At 33.3% G+C, this 23106-nt stretch overlaps 1 protein-coding gene and 3 pseudogenes across 1 annotated transcript; all 4 read right to left on the reverse strand.

Moving 5' to 3' along the window:
- Nucleotides 1–246: 246 nt before the first annotated feature.
- On the reverse strand, nucleotides 247–1041 carry LOC102587351 (delta(8)-fatty-acid desaturase-like; annotated as a pseudogene).
- Nucleotides 1042–3629: 2588 nt separating this feature from the next.
- LOC102587670 (L-tryptophan--pyruvate aminotransferase 1-like) lies at nucleotides 3630–6506 on the reverse strand. Its single transcript, XM_006362407.1, has 5 exons — nucleotides 6338–6506; nucleotides 4979–5307; nucleotides 4394–4674; nucleotides 4019–4308; nucleotides 3630–3850 (listed from the first exon to the last, which is right to left on the reverse strand). Exons 1-5 carry the CDS (start codon nucleotides 6504–6506, stop codon nucleotides 3630–3632), a joined length of 1290 nt encoding a protein of 429 aa, XP_006362469.1.
- A 9316-nt stretch (nucleotides 6507–15822) lies between these two features.
- LOC102587992 (delta(8)-fatty-acid desaturase-like) lies at nucleotides 15823–16610 on the reverse strand (annotated as a pseudogene).
- Nucleotides 16611–20550: 3940 nt separating this feature from the next.
- Nucleotides 20551–22807, reverse strand: LOC102588317 (L-tryptophan--pyruvate aminotransferase 1-like; annotated as a pseudogene).
- Nucleotides 22808–23106: the final 299 nt, after the last annotated feature.

Here is a 23106-nt window from a genome sequence, read left to right on the forward strand (position 1 = left end):
AAAATACACCTCAATTTTGATTTATTAATTGATTATACCCTACAGTTAAAACAAAGTTATATATACCCTCGCCGTCATTAATTTCACCATTTATACCCTAAATTGATGGAAATCCCCAAATTGACTCAAATTAATCCGAATTTTTTTTTAAAAAGGCCAATTTCCCATTTTAAACCAAATTCCCCATAGTATAACCCATTTCCCTTTTACCCATTCTTTCAAATTTTCCATATAACCCATTCCCCTTTACTCATTAACTTCTTTTTGTTCTTCATTTCCCAATATGTTCAAAAGTCTATCAGGCACTTTCCTTCTAGAGAACAACAACAACAACGGCTGTACAAACAAATTCACCCTAGAAACACAAAAGATTGGATAACACGTAAAATGTTGATAGCTCACAAAGAATTTTTCCAAGGGATCAAACATTAACTGTCTTCCATAGAAGGTAGAATTCAATGACTTAAATAGACTTGAAGATACTATGAGAACTGGCAGGTTCTGAAGATCAGGATCATAATCCAAGCTATTACAAGCCACATAATGAGCATTATGAGTACATTTCCACCAAGTAATGTGAATCCTAAAAAGACGTTTCATTGACATAATCTGTATCATTTCATTGAACCCCTTATTTTTCATAATCAAGTAATGACCAGAATCACGAACCAAGTAAGAAATCTGCATCCAAGTTAACCCCGACAATGCTCCAAAAAGCATATGAATTAAGTAATTACCACTAAAAATTATAGCATAGAAAGTCAAGAAAAGCAAAAACCTAATAAAACAAAATAAATACATAACCCCATGAACCTTTTTCTTAAACAGTCCAGCTTTAACAAAGTCAACACTAAGCTTTCTATAATACCTTGATACCTCAGAAACCTGAGAATCTTCTAACTAATAACCAGTAAAGAGGTTATCAAGATGTTTCCAAGAAGTACATGGATGAAAAGCAATGAATGCATCAGTTGCCTCTTGTCCATTAAGATTAAGTAAAGGGATATCCCCACCAGGGTGTTGCTTAATCCAATCACTTACATTAAATGGGTAAGGGAAATAAAGAACAATTTAGTAGAAGTTAATGGGCAAAGGGGAATGAGTAATATGGAAAATTTGAAATAATGGGTAAAAGGGGAATGAGTTATACGGTGTATACTATGGGGCATTGGGTTTCAAATGAGGAATGAGTCTTTTTTGAAAATTCAGGTTAATTTGAGCTAACTTGGTGATTTCCGTCAATTGGAGGGGGTATAAATGGTGAAATTAGTGATGGCAAGGGTATGCCTAACTTTATTTTAACGGTAGACGTATAGTCAACTAATAAAACAAAGTTGAAGAGTATTTTTGACCCTTTTTCCTTTTAAAAAATGTGTAAAAACAACTCGAAACCCCAATTCCAAAATTGAGGTTTGAATCAAATAATCTTTACTTCAAAATGAACCTAATGAATTTGGAACTCATTGGTGAAAACTATTGGAAAAAGGAATTAAAAGCTGTTCAGAATCACCATTTTATTTTAGAACTGAAGCTTTTCTAAAACCTTGTCATTTTTCAATCAAAAGAACAGGTTTTGATCTTAAAATTTATAAATGATAAATGGGAATTGAAGTTTTAGGGTCACAAACGCTTACCCTAATGATTTAGCACAAGAAATCATATCAAAATCGCCTCCAGGGTTCTCCAAAATTCAAAATGGGGGTAAATCCCCGAAATGACAAGCCCAAGAGGGTCTTTGATATCGCAAAAGCCACCTCTGGTTCGCAAAAGTGAACACCACAAAACCTGGCCTTCGCTTTGGTGAACCAGTCCTCGACAACGTGAAGGTTGCGATCACAAACCATTCATTGCGAATGTGTTTATAATACTACCAGCCCCTTCGCGGATGCGAGCCAACTCTCTATATCACGAAGGGTGTGAAAGCAATGACCCTTCAAGAAAGCGGGGCATAGAAGAAAATAGCAAAATTCAACCAGATCAAAATCACCAAAAGGACCCTTGGGATTCACTCAAAACTCTGTACATACAAATCACATATGAAATCCAATTAAACTCGGTATTCCAAACTCAATGGAACCATCGAAACAAGAATCTGAGGTATCCTTGACCTAAAACTCGTGGGAGTCTCAAGAAAAAGAACATAACTCCAGAAAAGGTTAAATCAAGCTCGAAACCTCTGAAAACACAACCAAGACCTCACGTAGGCCTAAAATCATCCCTCCAATCCAATGGAACTCTCACAGTTCTGATCTGAATATCCAAACCTCAAATATTGACCAAAGACAATCCAAAGGTTAAAATTCACAAATTTTCAACCCCGCCCCAATCCTCAAAAAAGACTCTGAATATGAAACCCACAACCCTCTTAGACAAATTTCCATATTTTGAGACTGAGACATTCGATACTACTAAATATACTAAATATCACATTTAATACTACTAATCTTTTTTACCTGCCTATTCAAAATGGCTATAGGCTCATGCAGTGTCCTATTTCATATGTTATAATTAGGAAATGACCATTTTTCCCTTCCCCATAGCGTTATCATGCTTAGTTTGTGTTGTGGGAATGGTAGGTGTGGTCTCCGATGCAATCATATGTGTTTTTGGTGATTTTGGCCCTTTTGAGTCGAGAATTATTAGTATAGTTGACTTTGGTCAACATTTTTAATTCTGAGTGTCGGTTAGAGATTCAAAATGTTCGATGAATTATTTATGCATTTGTGTTGTATGTGTAATGATGCATTCATCCTTATTTGACATATCATTGTTCATGGAAATATGAGAAAGTGGAGAAAAGATATTTATTTTAAAAAGAAAATGAGACACCTTACATTTATCATTGACCACGAGATAGGTGACAAGTTGATGAGATATTGTGATTTTGAGATTGTAATATGGACTGTGAGTCCCCCTTGGGTCTTTTTCGAGAAGTTAAAGCTTGGCAAGGTGGTATACAATAGGTTCTGCGATAACCTTGATTCAACCACATCATTTCATCATCTTATTGCATTGCATTGGCTAGATTTATTGTGTTGTGTGACTTGATTATCTATTGATATGAGTATTAACTATAACCTTATGAGTTAACCTTATTCAAGTTGTTACACCTTAGCCTGACTATGCATGCCTTTAGTTTTTTTTTTTATTAAGGTCATATTGTGTGTGAAATCATTTATAAGAGATTACTCTAGAAATATCTTTAGACATCTATAAAAGCATTGTTTGTAATGTTGTTATGAAAGAGTGGGGTTTCTATCTCTCTTTCATTTGTTCACACCAATGGTTTTTCTTTTTCCTTTTCTTCTATATATAAATTAATTTTAATTTTGATTCTTACGATATCTGATTAAATACATGTAATCTTTATTTGGATACATTACTTAATTATCAATATATTATGTTGAGTATGTATTGTTACTTCATATTAGACATTAATACAATTCTAAAAGTAATTCAAATATAACATACTTTAATACACACTTCAGTTAATTGAAGAATAGACGTTTCGCATCTAATATCATAAAATTCAATAGAATAATTCACTTTTTGGCATTAATCAATGAAGTTCTATCAATAAAGAAAATTATTGTACTCTTCAACACATATAATGTCTCTAAAGTAATATTTCATGCATAAATGTCTTGTGTTCGATTTGTAGATCCTTGAATAACCATGAGTCTCTTCAGAAAAATATTGAAGTCTTCATCTCTACTCGGCATACTTATCCTAGCATTTCTTGAATCACTTCCAAATCTTCTTCCACTCCTTGTTTGAATCTTGTGTTCTTTAAGAAGCTTCTCACAATCCTCTTCTTCACCCCCTTTGCAAATTAGCCATGCAAAAGTTGTTTCAACAAAACAATATGAATTTCAAATTCAAAAGAAAGAAAACCTTTTCAAATATATATCGATAATATAGTTTAAGAAGTAAAGAAATTTCAAGTATATGAGGTTACATTATTTTTTAAATAAACTAAAATGAAAATGTTACGTTGTAATATTTTTGTGATTACCAAGGTGTGATTCACACAAGTCTTTGGCACAGAGGCAATACTGAGGAGGGTAATTTTGTATGACAAAAAGGTCATTGTCCATAACAACTTGTCTTAACCTCTGCCATCTGTCAATCATAAGAGACTGACTATATTTAAAGAAATTTTCCAATGTGAAATCCAAACAGCTATTAGAGACCACTTCAAGAATTTTAGCAGCTCTAAGTTGAGTTTCTTTTGATACACCAATTGTACGAATCTCCATGAACTTTGTCAACTTTCTTGCCACCTCTTTGTCCTTAACAAGTGCCCAACTACATGCAAATAAAATTATAATAAGTGATAAATTGAAATATGTTCTAATTTTGTGATTGTGATTTCACTTTTTGAAAAACATACCCAATTCTGGAACCAGCATGGCCAGTGCATTTGGAAATAGTAAAGAGCATAACATCATGGTTGGCAGGTAAGGTGATAGCAGTATACTGTGGCCAATAATAAGCTAAATCGAAGATTAATTTCCCTTGATCTCCATTAACTACAGGCTCTCTAATAATTTCATTAGGATTATTTGGAGATGTAATCAACTCAATATAAGGTCCATATTTCTCAAAAGTTTTTGCATCTCTTGCCCATTTGTGTAGTCTTGACCTCACAAAATCAGTCACATTAGGATATGCCTGCAAAAAGACAAAAAATATTAATAATTGATCAAAAAATGTCACTTTTAAATTTGACTTATTTAGTCACAAGATGTGTTCCCAGAACTATGATTCATGTTTTCTTTTTAAGGGTGTGACCTAGTGATTACTGAAGTTGATTGTGACTCCTGAAATTTCGAATTTAAAATCCAGCAATGGAAAAGAGAATGTTATATTTATTGGATCTAGCATGTGCCAAGAACCATATCTTCATACTGCTAATTTAATTGAGCATAGCATATCCTTTAGAATTTAAATAAAAATATATCGTATAAATGTGTACCGAATAAAAAGGTGTAGCTGAAACTACACTGATTGGTTCAAGTTGATCAGATGGTGAAAGAACATAAAGGGCAGCCTGCACAAGCTGGCTTGATCCAGTGCCAACAACAATATAATGATCATCCACAATTGCATTTCCAACTACATTGTGCATCCTCTTAATTTGTTCCTCTAGTTTTGACTCCAAGAACCAACACAAGCTCTTACCATTAGCAAAATAACTCAATGAATCATCACCACTAAATGGTATGTCACACTTGTGCCCCATTTTTCTCCAATATGGCTCATACATTGTTGGATCACCACTATCCACACACACAAAAATGAAATCTCAAATTAGTATTCCAACAAAGAATTGAGCATTTCAACAAATTGTACCAAAATGGAACTAATCTTGAGAGAGATTTAATCAATCCCAAAGCTAGCTAGTTCAATAGGGAAGGATTCTATAAGGACACAATGGTTTGCACCGTCTGATAATTTCTAAGGCATCTCTATAAATGTTTTCCCCCATTTATCTTAATGGTTAAAATCTTCTCTAAAAGTCGGTAAATGAATATATTTTTCTAGATAAATTTAGTCCACATGGCTAACCAAAGACATAATTTAAACAATCGCTTGGAAAAGGCCATTAGAGAAAAATTATCTCATTCTGACACATTAGACTCAATGACATTTTGAGGGCACAAAATACAATAGAGCGCTTGTTTTACTCGAAAAATAAAATAAAAGAAAAATGACTAGGTTTTCAAAAAATCGATTAAACTTATGATTTAAGAGAAATCGAATTTTCAAAAGAACAGAGTCGCCATTTAATTTTTTAGTAAAAAATCAAGACAAAACACTTAAGGTTTTCAAAAGACTTAAACATATAAAATCAATTGAAAAAGGATTCGAGTTCAAATGTACATTCCGAGATGGTGTTAGGCACTCGGAATGTCCGCTAACTTGAGGTTGACCGGCGATTTGACAAAAAATGACTTCGACTAATTTTCAAAATTTTTAACTAAGTAAAGAACTCATTTATTTCTTTTCTTTTTTTTCTTTTTTTTTTAATTAATTATTTTTTTCAAGGGGAAATAAACTAAAGGAGGATTTTTCTAAAGGGAAATAATTTAAGTATTGACAAAACTAATAGTAAAATAAGAACTCAGTAATAAAATATATATATACTTTAATTTGGAAAAAAATAAAATGAAATGACCATCCTTGGGAATTTAATCAAATTAAACCATAAGATAATTAAGGTGTTAGTCAAATACAATAAAATAAATAAGAGAGGGAAAGGAAATAATCAAATTTGGGCCTATTAATGCCCAGAAGCATTGGGCCAAAGATGCTGATTTTTTGGACTTTAAACCAATTCCTGTTTTTGTATACACAAGTTGTATATCAGTGCATACAGCTCGTATATCAGCCCCGTTTCCTGTATCTTGGGCTGTATACCGAATGTAAACAGCCCGTGTCAACTTCCAGCAATTGTATTTCGAATTTATGCCTAGTATTTCCGCATTCGACCTGTATATCATTGTATATTCTGCATATATTTTGCATATTCCTCTATATATAACGTGTATACAGCCTGCTTTTGGACTTTCCGAAATCCATGTTAAACTTCCAACTCAAAAATTCACACACTTTGCTCCTAATTCGATGGAGTAGACCCGAATAGATAGGGACTTGGGCCTTCAAGGCCCATTAAGGGTTCCTCTGTATATAACGCGTATACTGCCTGCTTTTTGGACTTTCGGGCAGCTATACATCAGTCTCCAGCCCTGCACTTCAGCTTTCATAACGAGGCAGACGCAAGAGGATTTTGGGCTTGGCCCAATTTAGGGGAAATGCAATAGGAGACGGAATCCCAATGGACTCATGCGATGAGGTTCATTCATGCACAACATATAATAAGAATTAGATGGAGAAGATAAGATTTCACAAGATAATGGAGCAAATGGAGATAATAATTTTAATCAATACTCTTTTTAATAATATTGTAGGCAACAGTAAGCTCAAATTGCAAGTAAATGTATTAGAAGATGGACACGTATACAAAAGGATGGCTACATAATCTATCTTAAATTCGAATCAGTATTAGCATAAGGACTTAACTAGTGTAAAATAAAGAGAAAAAATAACAAATTATGAATAACATAGAGCTGCAACTGGACATATTCGAAACAGAGAAGAGAACAAGTTCACTTAAATTGGACAAGTGAAGAAAAGAAAAGCAACATATACATAGTCCTAAGCTAACTGGAAAACATATACAGAAATAACAACAATAACGATACTACTTCGGTAATTGTTGAAGCAAATTCCATAACCTCCTAATCATTTTTATGAGCTTGAACAACAAGACTAACAAGTTAAGAGGTTTACTAATGAGAACAAAGTAAGGAAAATCAGTCCTAAAACATACGAGCAACACCAAGTAGCAAATTAGCTAGCTTCATAGATACAAAACCAAGCTAATGAATATAACGACCAATATATAATACTAAAGTGACTTCATTGATGGTCGAATCATGCCTACTGCTAAAAAAAACGCACAGGAAATCAGTATTAAGGCAAAGGCCTAAAAGCAAGGGAACCAAACGTTCTTAATAACAAACTCATATCAAGTATTGAACACACAACACACCATATTGAAAATAGAATGTTAGAGGCGAAGTTACCTTTTTTGGAGCAGCGACTGGGACAACTAGGAAGCTACAGAGACAACTTCCACCACACGAGCACATGTACGAACCCAAAAGCGGACAGCAAGCAAAAAATGAACGAAATCTCGGGACCTCTCGCAAGTTTATGCCAAGCGAAAACAGGGGAGTAGAGCTTAGACTAGGATTAGTTCTTCCTTACATATCCTATATCTATTTCTTTTCCTCTTAATACCAGTGAAAGAATGCCAAGTTTTCTTCAATTTTCTTGCCTTACTTTTTCAACTTTTCTTCCTAATTTTCTCTCCAAATGTTTTATACAAGTCTTTGACCAATAGCTTTGTGTTCCTATCAAATTCCAACTAAAATCTCCAATTTGTCTCCCCTTTTCAACCGTGACTAAGAGGGAAAATATATAGGGGGTTTTAGCGTTCCCAATCTTTGGGGGTAAACGGATGAAAAAACAGATTCAAGGCCCATTTCGAATTCAAAACGCCAAAACTCTTTCACCATTTCAGGGAAGCAACCTTTTTTCTGAAATTCGCCCTATTTCGGAAGAGGAAAGGGGAGAAATGCGTGCCCTGCTCCTCTGCTGCTGCGATGTACGACTTGAGAGGGACACGAGAGAAGACAACAAGGGAGACGCAGCGTTCTGCTTTTCGTTTACTTGGCGCCGTGTCCTTCCTTTGTGAACGTTGGAGATAGGACGCCGTGTATTTTACTGTAACGTTAGCTACTGCTGGTTGTCGTTTTGAGCAACTGTTAACGTCTGAGAATTGTATGCACTGGTCTCTTGTTGAAGAGGAGTATTGGGCCGGGTATTGTTGTAACAGTTGGGCTTGGGTTAATGGAGGCATTGGTGTACGTATGTATTGTATGTTGTAATGTTTGCTGATGGGTTCCTGGAATTGAATGGTAAATGGGGGGCTGATGGAAAGTGATTTGGGTTGACAAAATGGCCCAAAATCTGGTCTCTCAATGGATCGAAACCAATTTGATAGATTTGGCTAAAAAAAATAATTAGACAATAGGCCAACTAATTTAGCCAAAAATTAAACAAGACAAATTTATATAAATTAAATAATGAGCTTCTTAACCTTAAGGAAATAAAATAATTAACTTAGTTATAAACTAAACAATTTAAAACGTAAGCTATTATATAACTAAAAATGATTAACCAAATATTTAATTAAAAAAATATATTTTTGAGATGATTTTTGAATATTCATAAAATATATTAATTAGACACATATTTATATAGAACATATGCATTATTTAAAAAAGTATAAAACGACAAACTATTTGAAATAACTTGCAAATTGTTTGAAATTGAAGAAGCTCGGCGATTAATATAAAATGTGGAGGTCCAAAATTGGGTGTCAACATCGCTCAACATTGAGTAAATCAAAATTGATGATTTCATATATAAAAAAAATTACTCATGAGGACAGATAAAAACAATAAACTTATAACTTAAATGTAAAATTCAAAGAAAAATGAATTAAAATTGTAAAAGAAAACTCATTGATCCAGAACAAAAGTGGGGGAATTGTCCCTTCTGTCATTTTCTGGAGTTGCACAAGGGAATGAAGAACACTTGACAAGAAAACCATCATTTCCACTCATTGTTTTCTCCTCTTTTTCTTTCCAATCTAAAATCTTAAATCAATCACAAATAAATCTATGGGAGAAGAAGACAGATTTGGGGTCTATATATAAGGAAGGAAACAAGTATTATATATATATAGAAAGGAACTATTTTTGTGGCGGTTGGGTTTTAAAAGGTGTACATAAAAAATGAAGAGTTATGACTTTTATGTAGAATTATGAATGAAGAATTGTGATTTTTACGAAAAGTTGTGACTTTTATGAAGAGTTGTGACATTTCTGAACAATTGTGACTTTTATGAAAGTTGTGACTTTTTCGTAAGGTTGTGACTTTTACGAAGGGTTATGACTTTTGACTTTTCCCAAAGAGTTGTGACATTTTCGATAAGGCACAATAAAAACCTGTTCACACTACTCTTTGTTGTCTATTAATAGAGAGGTTTCCTCTTATTTTTCGACAATGAATTTTTGGATTTCTTCTTGTTCTTCTATTAAATCTAGTACTAATACTAGTATTATAAGTATACTTTACTATTGTTGAGTGCTTCAGTGACACCATCATTTTAGGTAACGATGAGTGGTTCATTGACACTAGTCAGTAAGATCATTATATTATGGGAGGATATATTTCATTAACCTCGGGTACTTGAGGTTAATAAATTCCTGAAGGACACACTATGCGGCCTCGATTTTCTTCTGTGAGAAAATGTATTTTTGATAATATTTCTAATATGTTTTAGATTCTATTTTCTTTGCTAGTTTTAAGTTTCTAGTTTTTAAACTATTCTTTAGACTTTGTTGTTTCTTACCATGTTCTTCAAAGTTATTGTTATAAGTATCTTATTAATATAGGTTGAACTACAATTTTAAGGAAATTATTATATTTTTGGATCTTTTTTGGTTCTTTTGATAGAGGGAAATTTATCATGGAAATAGGAGTTTGTGTTCTTATAATTTGTTTTGGATAGATTTTTGGATTGGGGCACGACATATCGTAAACTTCGTTGTTGTGGTATTTATATGATTCTAGTATTTCCAAGTAAGTACATGATGAAGGAATCTTACACTTCTACACAGTAATTTCTTATTGTTTTTGACTATAACCTTGATCAAAATAAAGATGATTAAGTTAAATAATTTGTTATTGGCTTAATAGTTTTATTCTCCGTTGTGATAAAATTGGGTAGAGAAATGCTTTTGTGTGTGTTACATCCAATAATGTAAGTATCTTTCTATGATTTTAATCCAAATAAATCGATCATGGATAAAGACCCAAGAGACGTTCGACAACAACAAAAGTGACTTGCATGACATCATTATTACTGGCAGATAGATATGATTCAGTGGGAGTAAAAATTGAGCTCTATCTTTATTTTCCTTGTTTATTTCAATTTCACCTTTATAAGTTATGAGATTTATTTTATAAATGTTAGGATAGATGTTCTTTATGTGATGATCTCAGAATATATTTTTATTCTGTTTGGAGACTAATTTATTTTTGTAGTTTTCCACACCATGCGATATTTGATTGTGTGTGATTTATGGAGACTAAAATCTTGTGATTTTCTACTCCTTTTATTTGAAGATTATAAAAACATCACCAAATATATTTGAATGTGCATTTGGTTTGAAGAATATAAAAATTCGCCAGGAATATTAAGGCTAAATGATTTAAAAATTATAAAAACTTCACGCTAACTAGAACCAATGTTGTATTTTTGGTTTCTGGAGATTAAAACCTCTTGATTTTCTACTCCATTTGAATTTGAAAATTATTTGAAGTTTAGCATTAAAAGTTCATTCGGTGAAGAAAATCAAATAAAACATAAAAAAAAATTAAAACCTTAAAATTAAAGGACACTTTAAAATTATTTTTAAAAAATAATACACATATTTTTTTTAAAATAATTAAAAGTGAAAAGATAATTAATTAAAAATAGTGTAAAGTGAGAAAGAAATTAAATAAATATTTATCAAATAAAATTAATTAAACATATATAAGTTTTATAATCAATAAATATGTGTATTAACTAATTATAAAGTTACCAATCAAAAAATGACATGTGTCCAATTTGTGCTCTCATCATTTGCCTTCGAGAGATGGTGCAAACTCTCTATGACATGGCAGCATTTGTAGTATTTTTATTCCATTTTAAATTTGTTTATGGTGGGGGGGGGGGGGGAAAAGGGCCCCCGGGGGTAATAGGACCCTAGTAAAGGCCATTGGAGAAAAATTAGTCCACTTGGCTAACCAAAGACATAATTTAAATGATCGCTCGAAAAAGGCCATTGAAGCAAAATTATCTCATTCTGACATATTACACCCCATGACATTTGGAGGGCTCAAAATGTAATAGAATGCTCAAAATTAAGTAAATTGAAATTGATGATTTCATATATAAAAAAATTGACTCATGTGGATAGATGAAGACAATAAGCTTATAACTTATATGAAATTTTTTAAGAAAAATGAATTAAAATTGTAAAAGAAAACTCATTGATCCAGAACAGAGAAAGAAGAACACTTTACAAGACAACCATTTGTTCCACTCATCTTTTTCTCTTCTTTTTTTTTCTAATCTAAAATCTTAAATCACTCACAAATAATCCTATGGTAAAAGAAGACAGATTTGGGGTCTATATATAGGGAAGGAGACAAGTATATATATTTTCATAAATAGAAAGCGTAATGACCCAAACCGTCGTTAATTAAGAAAGGAAAAATGTCAGGGAAATTGGGTCTCCATCCCGCAAGAGCGGGGCAGATGCCGCCAGGGCGGCGACGCTCTAGCGGGATAAGTTGACCAGCTTGATTGGCCACAGTTTGAGTCAACATCCTTATAGCATCCTGGAACTCAACATTTGTAACTTCTCGTTGAGGGGGTTGCACTTCTGTTGCATTGAGTACATCTTAATCTTGAAGATCAACATTTCTCCTTGTAGGACGTCCTCGAACAACTCGTTTTGGAGGAATGATATGAAATTACACATGCAAGTACGAATTAGAAGAAACTTTTATATAGTTGAACTCTATCGCGCGAAAAATGGTAAGAAGAAGTGAAATGTTTCTTAAATGTTGTAGCCTCCTAATTATAGATGAAGCGCTTCACACCGATAACAAGGAATCCAAAGACACGGCTTCATAGATACCCTAGGACTCTTGAATTATGTGTTATGATACCAAGTTTGTCACGCCTCGAGCCTACACCCTGGACGTGACCGGCACTCGAGAACCACCGTTGGTCCCCAAGCAAACACTTGGCATGGCTCAATACTCAGAGGAAGACTTACTCAGCAACATAGGAACTCATATTTAGTTATTAACTCACGATATCTCATTAATAAAGTAGTTTAACTCAAATTGTCTGAAATACTCTAATAAACATAACTATTCAACTCCAAGACTTTAAAACATAAACAAGGGAAACGGTAAAAAGAGTCGGTAACTACTACTGTTTGTGAAGCCTCTAAATATACGATGGATGTCGGGAAAAGACCCCCGACAACCTAACAAGAAAAAAACCATAATGTGATGCCCTACAGAAAGCAAAGAGGCTCACGAAAGTTATCTGGAATGCAATGGGATCAACAATGAGTCAGAGGATGACCATGACCACCTATATTTGCATCATAAAAAGATGCAGGTCCAATGACATTAGTACCTTGAATACTGGAGCATTTAAGGGGAAAACTGAAACAAAAGTAAATATAGCTTAATTGATAGAAAGGGAAGACATACTCACCTTAACTCAACTCAACTCATTATAAAAGCAATGGAAAAAGAATGCAATGTATAAAACTTTTATAACAGTAGATATCAACTCAATATATATTAAAATACAATAAATAAACTCTCTACTCTTATTTGGGAGATTCTCTAATCGATAACCTTCACTATGACCTTCGTGATGGTATATCGTCTCGCCCACATTGCCAAAACTTCCCTATACCTTGCCGGGGTATAAAACACCTCAACTTAGTGGATCTACTAAGTTGTGCTTCCAAGCAATAAGGAATAATCTAAAAGGTATGACCCTATACCCATGTTGGCATATATGGTTTATGAGGATTTTGTGTTGTCTGAACTCATCCCCATATCGGTGCTCATATGTTTTTAAAATATAAGTCTTCCTCAATTTGAGATAATTACTCAACATATCCTCTTAAAAGAGGTGGTGCTCAAGAATCCTCATAAACTCATTTAGAAATAAGTGTTTCTCTCGTTTAAAATGTAAAACTATTACACTTGGGAATACTTAGTTCCCGTTATACTCATTTGAAACATATAAGTTAACTCTCCTCATTTTCATACTCATTTACCCAAGTCTTAAATCAAATTATAAATGATTGCAAAAGACTTCTCAAAATGACTCAAAAGAACTTTCTTGAAACTTTCCTCTTAATGTTACTTGAATTTGAAATGTGAATTTAAGAGCTATGATTAGGATATAGGATCTCTCAATGATTAATGAAGTCTCAGATAGTTAGTAATAAGAAGAGAGCGATGACAAAAACTAAAAAGCATTGGCACGACGCAGAGGAGGATTTAATTTTTGGCCGCGAAATAAATTTTGGGATAGAGGACTCGTATCCTCTCCACGATGCTGAGAGGGGGGTGACTATCTGAAGACTGAAATTTCAAAACGCCTCCGCGATGCAGACCTCGGTGCATATTTTTGTCTGATCTTTTCTTCCTCTCCCAAAATTGATTCAATCCATACCCAATGCAATTCTCTGGTCCATTTTCACGAAATTTCATAAACCCAGAACATTTTCAATGAAACCCACACAAAATCTATCATCTGACTCCACTCATTGGCAAAACTCTCGCCTCAAGAATTCAACGACCTCCATTGTCGACTAAAACTCAAGAAACTTTTCAAGAACTCAACAAATCAACTTGAAGAACAAATTCATGGGTAAAATTTTACATGATTGGTGTGAGGGTAAAAAAACCAAACACTATGAAAGCTTACCTACCTCAAAAGAACTAGTTCTTGGCGATTTTCCCAAATTTCTTGATAAACTCTTTAAACCTTCTCTTTTCTCCTCTTGAACCTTGCCCTAACTTTCTATATGTCTAAGACTGAATCAAAACTGATCTCAATCAGTTTAGACCCTATTTTGGTGAGAAAAATGCTTAGGCTTAGTGGGGGTAAGGAAAAGACCAAAATACCCTTCTTAAAACGGTTGAAATTCCTAAATTAGCTAGGTTGTACTCAAATGGGCATAACTCCTTCATCCGAGCTCGGAGTTTGGCAAAATCGGTGGTGCTGCAAAGAGGAGTCAAAGACCTTCGATTTGATACCTCATGGGCCACCTAACTCTTTATGCGCCGAAAGTTATGGTCGTTTGAAGGTGACCCAAAACTAAAAACTGAACGATGTCTAAGGTGTTACAACCCCAAAACCTTATTGTGACGTGTACATGCCACTATACGGAATTGAAAGATAAGTACAAGTCTTAATGTATTTTTCTCTAGAATAGAACAAAGCACAAAACAAGGAACAAGAGGGTCCGTTGGGATGACAAGCAGCTGCCTCTAAATGTCTTTCGAAAGCCTAAAAAATAGAAGAAAAACAATCACATGGATATGTAGAACCTACACAAGTGTAGAAGCAAGGAGTGAGTACCAAATAACATGGTACTCATCAAGTAACCTACTAAAAAAAGCAAAATTAAGCTAGAATATGAGTACTCCTTTCATCCAACTGAACTTCCTCAAACTACAACATGCACAAAAATCAGTCAAACCGAACAATTTTAAAATACACAAATCACAAGGCTAAACAATCGCAATTTAACAGTCACAGTTCAACAACCAAAAAGTATCAAGTAAACCATTTTCGTTTGGCACAATATCACTTTCCAGAAATATTTTTCTTCGGTACAATATCACTAGACAGAACCATTTTCCTTAGGTTTTATATAATATCACTTGTCAAAACCATTTTCCTTCGGCATAATCATCACATGTCTCATCACGGTGCACAACAATCAATGCAAATGAGTAATTTTACACCATAAGAAAGAGATAACAAATCAAGTAATTCAAGTCCCCTACCATGCAATCAAGGCTTATCATCAATCAATACACAATGAACGGATATACAAGATTCTACAAGTTTTATAGGGCTTAGAAGATCATTTGCCTCAATTCAATCAAAAGTTAATCCAAGACTCGAGTCTTCCCTTTCTGAACAATGTACAATGCCACACAATCCTGTTCAATCAAGTTATCACAATAAGTTTCTAGAAATAAGAACACCCAAATAATACATTTTAAAAAGGGAAAAGGGTAAAATACCCCTCAATTTTGATTTATTAGTTGATTATACCCCTACAGTTAAAACAAAGTTATATATACCCTCGCCGTCATTTATTTCACCATTTATACCCTCAATTGACGGAAATCACCAAATTGACTCTAACTAATCCGGATTTTAAAAAAAAAAGACCCATTTCCCATTTTAAACCAAATGCCCCATAGTATAACCCATATAACCCACTACCCTTTTACCCATTCTTTCAAATTTTCCATATAACCCATTCCCCTTTACCCCCTTACCCATTAACTTCTTCACGTTTGTTCTTCATTTCCCAATATGTTCAAAAGTTTATCAGGCACTTTCCTTCTAAAGAACAACAACAACAACAACTGTACAAACAAATTTACCCAGGAAACACAAAAGATTGGATAAAACGTAAAATGTTGATAGCGCACAAAGATTTTTTCCAGGGAATCAAACATTAACTCTCTTCCATAGAAGGTAGAATTCAATGACTTAAACAAACTTGAAGATACTGCGAAAACTGGCAGGTGCTGAAGATTAGGATCATAATCCAAGCTATTACAAGCCACATAATAATGAGCATTATGAGTCCATTTCCACCAAGTAATGTAATCCCAGAAAGATGTTTCTCTGACATAAGCTGTATCATTTTATTGAACCCCTTATTTGTCATTATCAAGAAATGACCAGAATCACGACCTAAGTAAGAAATCTGCATCCAAGTTAATCCTAGCAATGCTCCAAAAAGCATATGAATCAAGATATTATCACTAAAAATTACAGCACAGAAAGTTAAGAAAAGCAAAAACCCAATAAAATAAAATAAATAGATAACCCCATGACCCTTTTTCTTACATAATCCAGGTATAGCAAAGTCAAGACAAAGCTTTCTATAATCCCTTGATACCTCAGAAACTTGAGAATCTTCTAAATAATAACCAGTAAAGAGGTTATCAAGATGTTGTCAAGCAGTACCTGGATGAAAAGCAATGAATGCATCAGTTTCCTCTTGTCCATTAAGATTAAGTAGAGGGATATGCCCACCAGAGTGTTGCTTAATCCAATCAGTCACATTAAATGGGTAAGGGAAATGAAGAACAATTTAGTAGAAGTGAATGAATAAAGGGGAATGAGTTATATGGAAAATTTGAAATAATGTGTAAAAGTGGAATGAGTTATACGGGTTATACTATGGGGCATTGGGTTTAAAATGAGGAATGGCTCTTTTTTTAAAATTCAGGTTAATTTGAGTTAATTTGGGGATTTTCGTCAATTGAGGAGTATAAATGGTGAAATTAGTGACGGCGAGGATATGAATAACTTTATTTTAACAGTAGATGTATAGTAAACTAATAAAACAAAGTTGAAGAGTATTTTTTTACCCTTTTTTCTTTTAAAAAATGGGTCAAAACAACTCAAAACCCCAATTCCAAAATTGAGGTCTGAATCAAATAATCTTTACTTCAAAATGTTACCCATTGAATTATGAACTCGTTGGTGAAAACTATTTTGAAAAAGGAATTAAAAGTAGTTCACAATCACCATTTTATTTTAGAACTCAAGTTCTTCTAAAACCTTGTCATTTGTCACTCAAAAGAACAAGCTTTGATCTTAAAATTTATAAATGATAAAAGGGAATTGAAATTTTAGGGTCACAAACATTAATAGAAAAACTCATATTACATGGAGATTTTCTTGGGAATTTTAAAGCAAAATCTGCAGGTATCAAAGTTTGTTGCGGATTTTCCTGCCAATCAAAATCCATTGGAAATAAGCTCGTAGGTAATTATTACCTGCGGATTTTTAAAATTCCCAAGTATGTTATCTGGGGATATTAATTACGCATGTAATTTACCTATGAATTTTTTCACAAGAAATTCTGAAAATTCGCAAGTAATTTTTGGTAAAAATTTGTGAGATGAGAAGGGATTAATTATTTTATTGTCTTTTGTTTTCTCTATATTTAATTTGTTTTTCCTTTTTCTATTTATGTCTATTTGTTTTGTCTATATTTAAGTTGTTTATCCAACTTATCGGTACAAAAATGTTCCCATAATTTCTAATTAAAGCAATCCAACTAATTCGCAATGAAAAGACCTTGAGTAATTTCCCTTGTATGTAATTTTCGGGTAAAGTCTCATTAAATAAATCCATATCTAAATTCGTAGAAACAAACTCCCAAGTAATTCTCTAACTTAAAAAAGTTAATTTTTTTAAACATCCCCAACTAAATCCGTAGGTCGTTTTACTTGGGGATTTTTCTGCCAAATAATAAAGGAATTTATTTTTTTGTTCATTTACTTGTGAATTTACCTACGAAAATATTACGTGCAGATTAATTTCCCCAACTAGTTCTCCAAGTAATATTTTTGCGCCAAATTTACCTGCAGATTTTCCTTGAAAAAAATTTACACAGGTAAAATATTGCATAACTTAGGAATTTTATAATTTTGCATGTAAATTCGTAGGAAATTCCTGAAGATAGAATCCCCAGGTAAAATTCCCAAGTAATTCACAGTTTTCTTGTAGTGAAAGGCTTACCCTAATGATTTAGCACAAGAAATCACTTCAAAATTGCCCCCAGGGGTTTTTCAAAATTCAAAATGGGGGTTAATACCCGAAATGCCAAGCCAAAAAGGGTCTCTGATATCACAAAAGTGAACCCTAGAAAACCTGGTCAGTCCTCGCTAACGTGAAGGTCGCAATCACAAACAGGTCATCGCAAATGTGTTGGTCAGACTACCTGCCCCTTCGCGGATGCGAGCCAACTCTCTCTATCACGAAGGTTGTGAAAGCGATGACCCTTCATGAAAGCGGGGCATAGAAGAAAATAGCAAAATTCAACCAACTCAAAATCACCCAAAGGACCCTTGGGATTCACTCAAAACTCCTTACATACAAATCACATGTGCAATCCAATTAAACTCGGCATTCCAAACTGAATGTAACCATCAAAACAAGAATCTGCCTTGACCTAAAACTCGTGAGAGTGTCACGAAAAAGAACATAATGCCTGAAAAGGTTAAATCAAGCTCGGAACCTCTGAAAATTCAACCAAGACCTAACTTAGGCCTAAAATCATCCCTCGAATCCACTGAAATTCTCACAATTCTGATCCAAATATCTGAACCCTGAATGTTGACCAGAGTCATTCCAAATGTTAAAATTTCTTAAATTTTCAACCCTCAATCCTCAAAAAGACTTTGAATATGAAACCCACAACTCTCTTAGACCAATTTCCGTATTTCGAGACTAATGGAATTGTCAAAATTTCATTTTGACACTCAAAACTACAAAATATACTAAAAATCACTTTTAATCACTTTACCCTTTATAAACTCAAGAACTTACAATATTCACAACTTACTCTCAAAGTTCGGAACAAACTTTCAAAACAAATTCAGAAAAGATTCAGGGCATCAGGAGGGATAAAATTATAATTTTACAAAAATTTCTAATAATGACCAACCAGGTTATTACATTATCCACCACTAAAAACCATGTTCACCCTCGATCATAAAGCAAAAGAAAGTACTTGGAGCCAAAAAAAATTAAGGATATCTAGCATGCACATCAGACTTTGTCTACCAAATCGCCTCACCAACTAAATAGTGCTTCCGCTGCACCTTCTCTTAAACAATATTTTTGTTCCTAATCTTTTTGAACTACCTATCAAAAATGGCTATAGGCTCATGTACCGTTCCATTTCTTATGTTTTAATTAGGAAATGTCCATTTTTCCCTTCCCCATAGCATTATCATGCTTAGTCTGTGTTGTGGGAATGGTTGGTATGGTCTCCGATGCGATCGGATGTGTTTTTAGTGATTTTGACCATTTTGAGTTGAGAATTATTAGTATAGTTGACTTTGCTCAACATTTTTAATTCCAAGCATCGGTTAGAGATTCAAAATCTTCGATGAATTGATTATGCATTTGTGTTGTATGTCTTATGATGCATTCATCCTTATTTGACATATCATTGTTCATGGAAATATGAGAAAGTGGAGAAAAGCTATTTATTTTAGAAATAAAATGAGACACCTTACATTTATCATTGACCACGAGTTAGGTGACAAGTTGGTGAAATATTGAGATTTTGTGATTGTTATATGAACTGCAAGTTCCCCTTGGGTCTTTTTCTAGAAGTTAAAGCTTGGCAAGGTGTATACAATAGGTTCTACGACGACCTTGATTCAACCACATCATTTCATCATCTTATTGCATTGCATTGGCTAAATTTATTGTATTGTGTGGCTTGATTATCTATTGATATGAGTATTAACTATAGCCTTATGTGTTAACCTAATTCAAGTTGGTACACCTTAGCCTGACTATGCATGCCTTTAGTTTTTTTTTTCCGTTATTAAGGTCATATTGTGTGTGAAATCATTTATAAGGTATTAGTCTAGAAATATCTTTAGATATTTATAAAAGCATTGTTTGTAATGTTGTTATGAAAGAGTGGGGTTTCCATCTTTATTTCATTTGTTCACACCAATGGTTTTAGTTTTTCCTTTTCTTCTATTTATAAATTAATTTTAATTTTGATTCTTACGATAAGGGGACAGTCTTTGGCCCAGGTAAAATAAAACCAGGCCTCCCTTTCCACCCAAGTGGACTATTATCTCCTTATGGAGTCTAAGAAAATAGAGATATTCTTGCGCAAGGCGACATATCGATGTCCTTCAGAATTCTAAAAGGATCAAGAAATGCATGCCTTTAGATCCCGTCTTTCTTGATTAAATACATGCAAACTTTAATTCGATACATTACTTAATTATCAATATATTATGTTGAGTATGTAATATTACTTCATATTTGACAGTAATACAATTCTAAAGATAATTCAAATATAACATACTTCCACACACGCTTGAGTTAATTGAACAATAGACATTTTGCATCTAATATCATAAAAATCAAAAGAACAATTCACTTTTTGGCATTAATCAATGAAGTTCTATCAATAAGGAATATTATTCTACTCTCTAAGTAATATTTCATGCATAAATGTCTTATTTTCTATTTGTAGATCCTTGAACAACAGTAAGCCTCTTCAGAAAAATGTTAAAATCTTCATCTCTACTCAGCATACTTATCCTAACATTTCTTGAATCACTTCCAAATCTTCTTCCACTCCTTGTTTGAATCTTGTGTTCTTTAAGAAGCTTTTCACAATCCTCTTCTTCACCCCCTTTGTAAATTAGCCATGCAAAAGCTGTTCAAAAAAAATATGAATTTCAAATTCAAAAGAAAGAAAACTTTTTTAAATATATATAGATAATATAGTTTAAAAAGTAAAGAAATTTCAAGTATATGAGGTTACATTATTTTTTAAATAAACTAGAATGAAAATGTTACGTTGTATTATTTTGGTGATTACCAGGGTGTGATTCACACCAGTCTTTTGTAAAGAGGCAATACTGAGCAGGGTAATTTTGGATGACAAAAAGGTCATTGTCCACAACAACTTATGTTAACCTCTGCCATCTGTCAGTCATAAGAGACTGACTATATTCAAAGAAATTTTCCAATGTGATATCCAAACAGCTATTAGAGACCACTTCAAGAATTTTAGCAGCTCTAAGTTGAGCTTCTTTTGATACACCAATTGTACTAATCTCCATGAACTTTGTCATCTTCATTGCCACCTCTTTGTCCTTAACAAGTGCCCAACTACATCAAATCAATTTATAATAAGTGATAAATTAAAATATGTTCTAATTTTGTGATTGTGATCTAACTTGAAATAAATGTTTAAAAAACTTACCCAATTCTGGAACCAGCATGGCCAATGCATTTGGAAATAGTAAAGAGCATAATATCATGGTTGGCAGGTGAGGTAATAGCAGTATATTGTGGCCAATAATAAGCTAAATCGTAAATTAGTTTCCCTTGATCTCCATTAACAACAGGCTCTCTAATAATCCCATCAGGATTATTTGGAGATGTAATCAACTCAATATAAGGTCCATATTTCTCAAAAGCTCTTGCATCTCCTGCCCATTTGTGTAGTCCTGACCTCACAAAATCAGTCACAACAGGATATGCCTGCAAAAAGACAAAAAATGTCACTTTTAAATTTGACTTATTAAGTCATATGATCTGTTCCAAGAACTATGATTCATTTTTTGTATATAAGGGTGTGACCTATTGCTTTCTAAAGTTGATTGTGACTCCTGAAATTTCGAATTTAAAATCCAGCAAAGGAAAAAAGAATTTTATATTTAATGGATCTAACATGTACCAAGAACCATAACCTCAGACTGCTAATTAAATTGAGCATAGCATATCCTTTACAATTTAAATAAAAAATAAATCATATAAACGTGTACCGAATAAAAAGGTGTAGCTGAAACTACACTAATTGGCTCAAGTTGATCAGATGGAGAAAGAGCATAAAGGGCAGCCTGCACAAGCTGGCTTGATCCAGTGCCAACAACAATATTGTGATCATCCACAATTGCATTTCCAACTACACTGTGCAGCCTCTTAATTTGTTCCTCTAGTTTTGACTCCAAGAACCAACACAAGCTCTTACCATTAGCAAAATAACTCAATGAATCATCACCACTGAATGTTATGTCACACTTGTTCCCCATTTTTCTCCAATATGACTCATACATTGTGGGATCACCACTATATTCACATACAAAAATTAAATCCCAAATTAGTATTCCAACAAAGAATTGAGCATTTCAACGAATTGTAACAAAATGGAACTAATCTTGAGAGAGATTTAATCAATCTCAAAAGCTAGCTAATTCATTAGGGAAGGATTCTATAAGGACGCAATGGTTTGCACCGTCTGATCATTTCTAAGGCCACTCTATATATTCTGTCCCCTTTTATCACAATGGTTAAATTCTTCGCTAAAGGTAGGTGGATGAATATTTTTTGTAGATAAATTTAGTCCCATAGCTAACCAAAGACATAATTTAAACGATCGCTTGAAAAATGCCATTGGAGAAAAATTATCTCATTCTAACACATTACACTCCATGACATTTTGAGGGGACAAAATACAATAGAGCACTCAACATTGAGTAAATCGAAATTGATGATTTCATATATAAGAAATTTACTCATGAGGACTGATAAAGACAATAAGCTTATAACTTATATGAAACATTCTAAGAAAAAGGAGTTAAAATTGTAAAAGAAAACTCACTGATCCAGAACAATAGTGGTGGAAGTGTCCCTTGTGTCATTTTCTGGAGTTGCACAAGGGAATGAAGAACACTTGACAAGACCACCATCAGTTCCACTCATCTTTTTCTCTTTTTTTTTTCTAATCTAAAATCTTAAATCAGTCACAAATAAACCTATGGGAGAAGAAGACAGATTTGGGGTCTATATATAGGGAAGGAGACACGTATGTATATTTTCATAAACATATATAGAAAGGAACTATTTTTGTGACTGTTCGGTTTTAAAAGGTGTACATAAAATATGAAGAGTTATGACCTTTATGAAGAGTTGTGACTTTTATGAAGAATTGTGACTTTTACGAAGAGTTGTAACTTTTATGAAGAGTTGTGACATTTCTGAACAATTGTTACTTTTATGAA

The sequence above is a fragment of the Solanum tuberosum genome, unplaced genomic scaffold, assembly GCF_000226075.1.
Source record: "Solanum tuberosum cultivar DM 1-3 516 R44 unplaced genomic scaffold, SolTub_3.0 scf00405, whole genome shotgun sequence".
NCBI classification, from domain to species: Eukaryota; Viridiplantae; Streptophyta; class Magnoliopsida; order Solanales; family Solanaceae; genus Solanum; species Solanum tuberosum.

Bases quoted from the DNA above. Each gene is read 5' to 3' on its own strand.
- LOC102587670 (XM_006362407.1), bottom strand. From the start codon at position 6,506: ATGATATACAGGTCGAATGCGGAAATACTAGGCATAAATTCGAAATAC. The intron at 4,675-4,978 runs GTACACATTTAT...GTCTTTTTGCAG, and splicing joins CAGCTACACCTTTTTATTCG to GCATATCCTAATGTGACTGA. The intron at 4,309-4,393 runs GTATGTTTTTCA...ATTTGCATGTAG, and splicing joins CATGCTGGTTCCAGAATTGG to TTGGGCACTTGTTAAGGACA.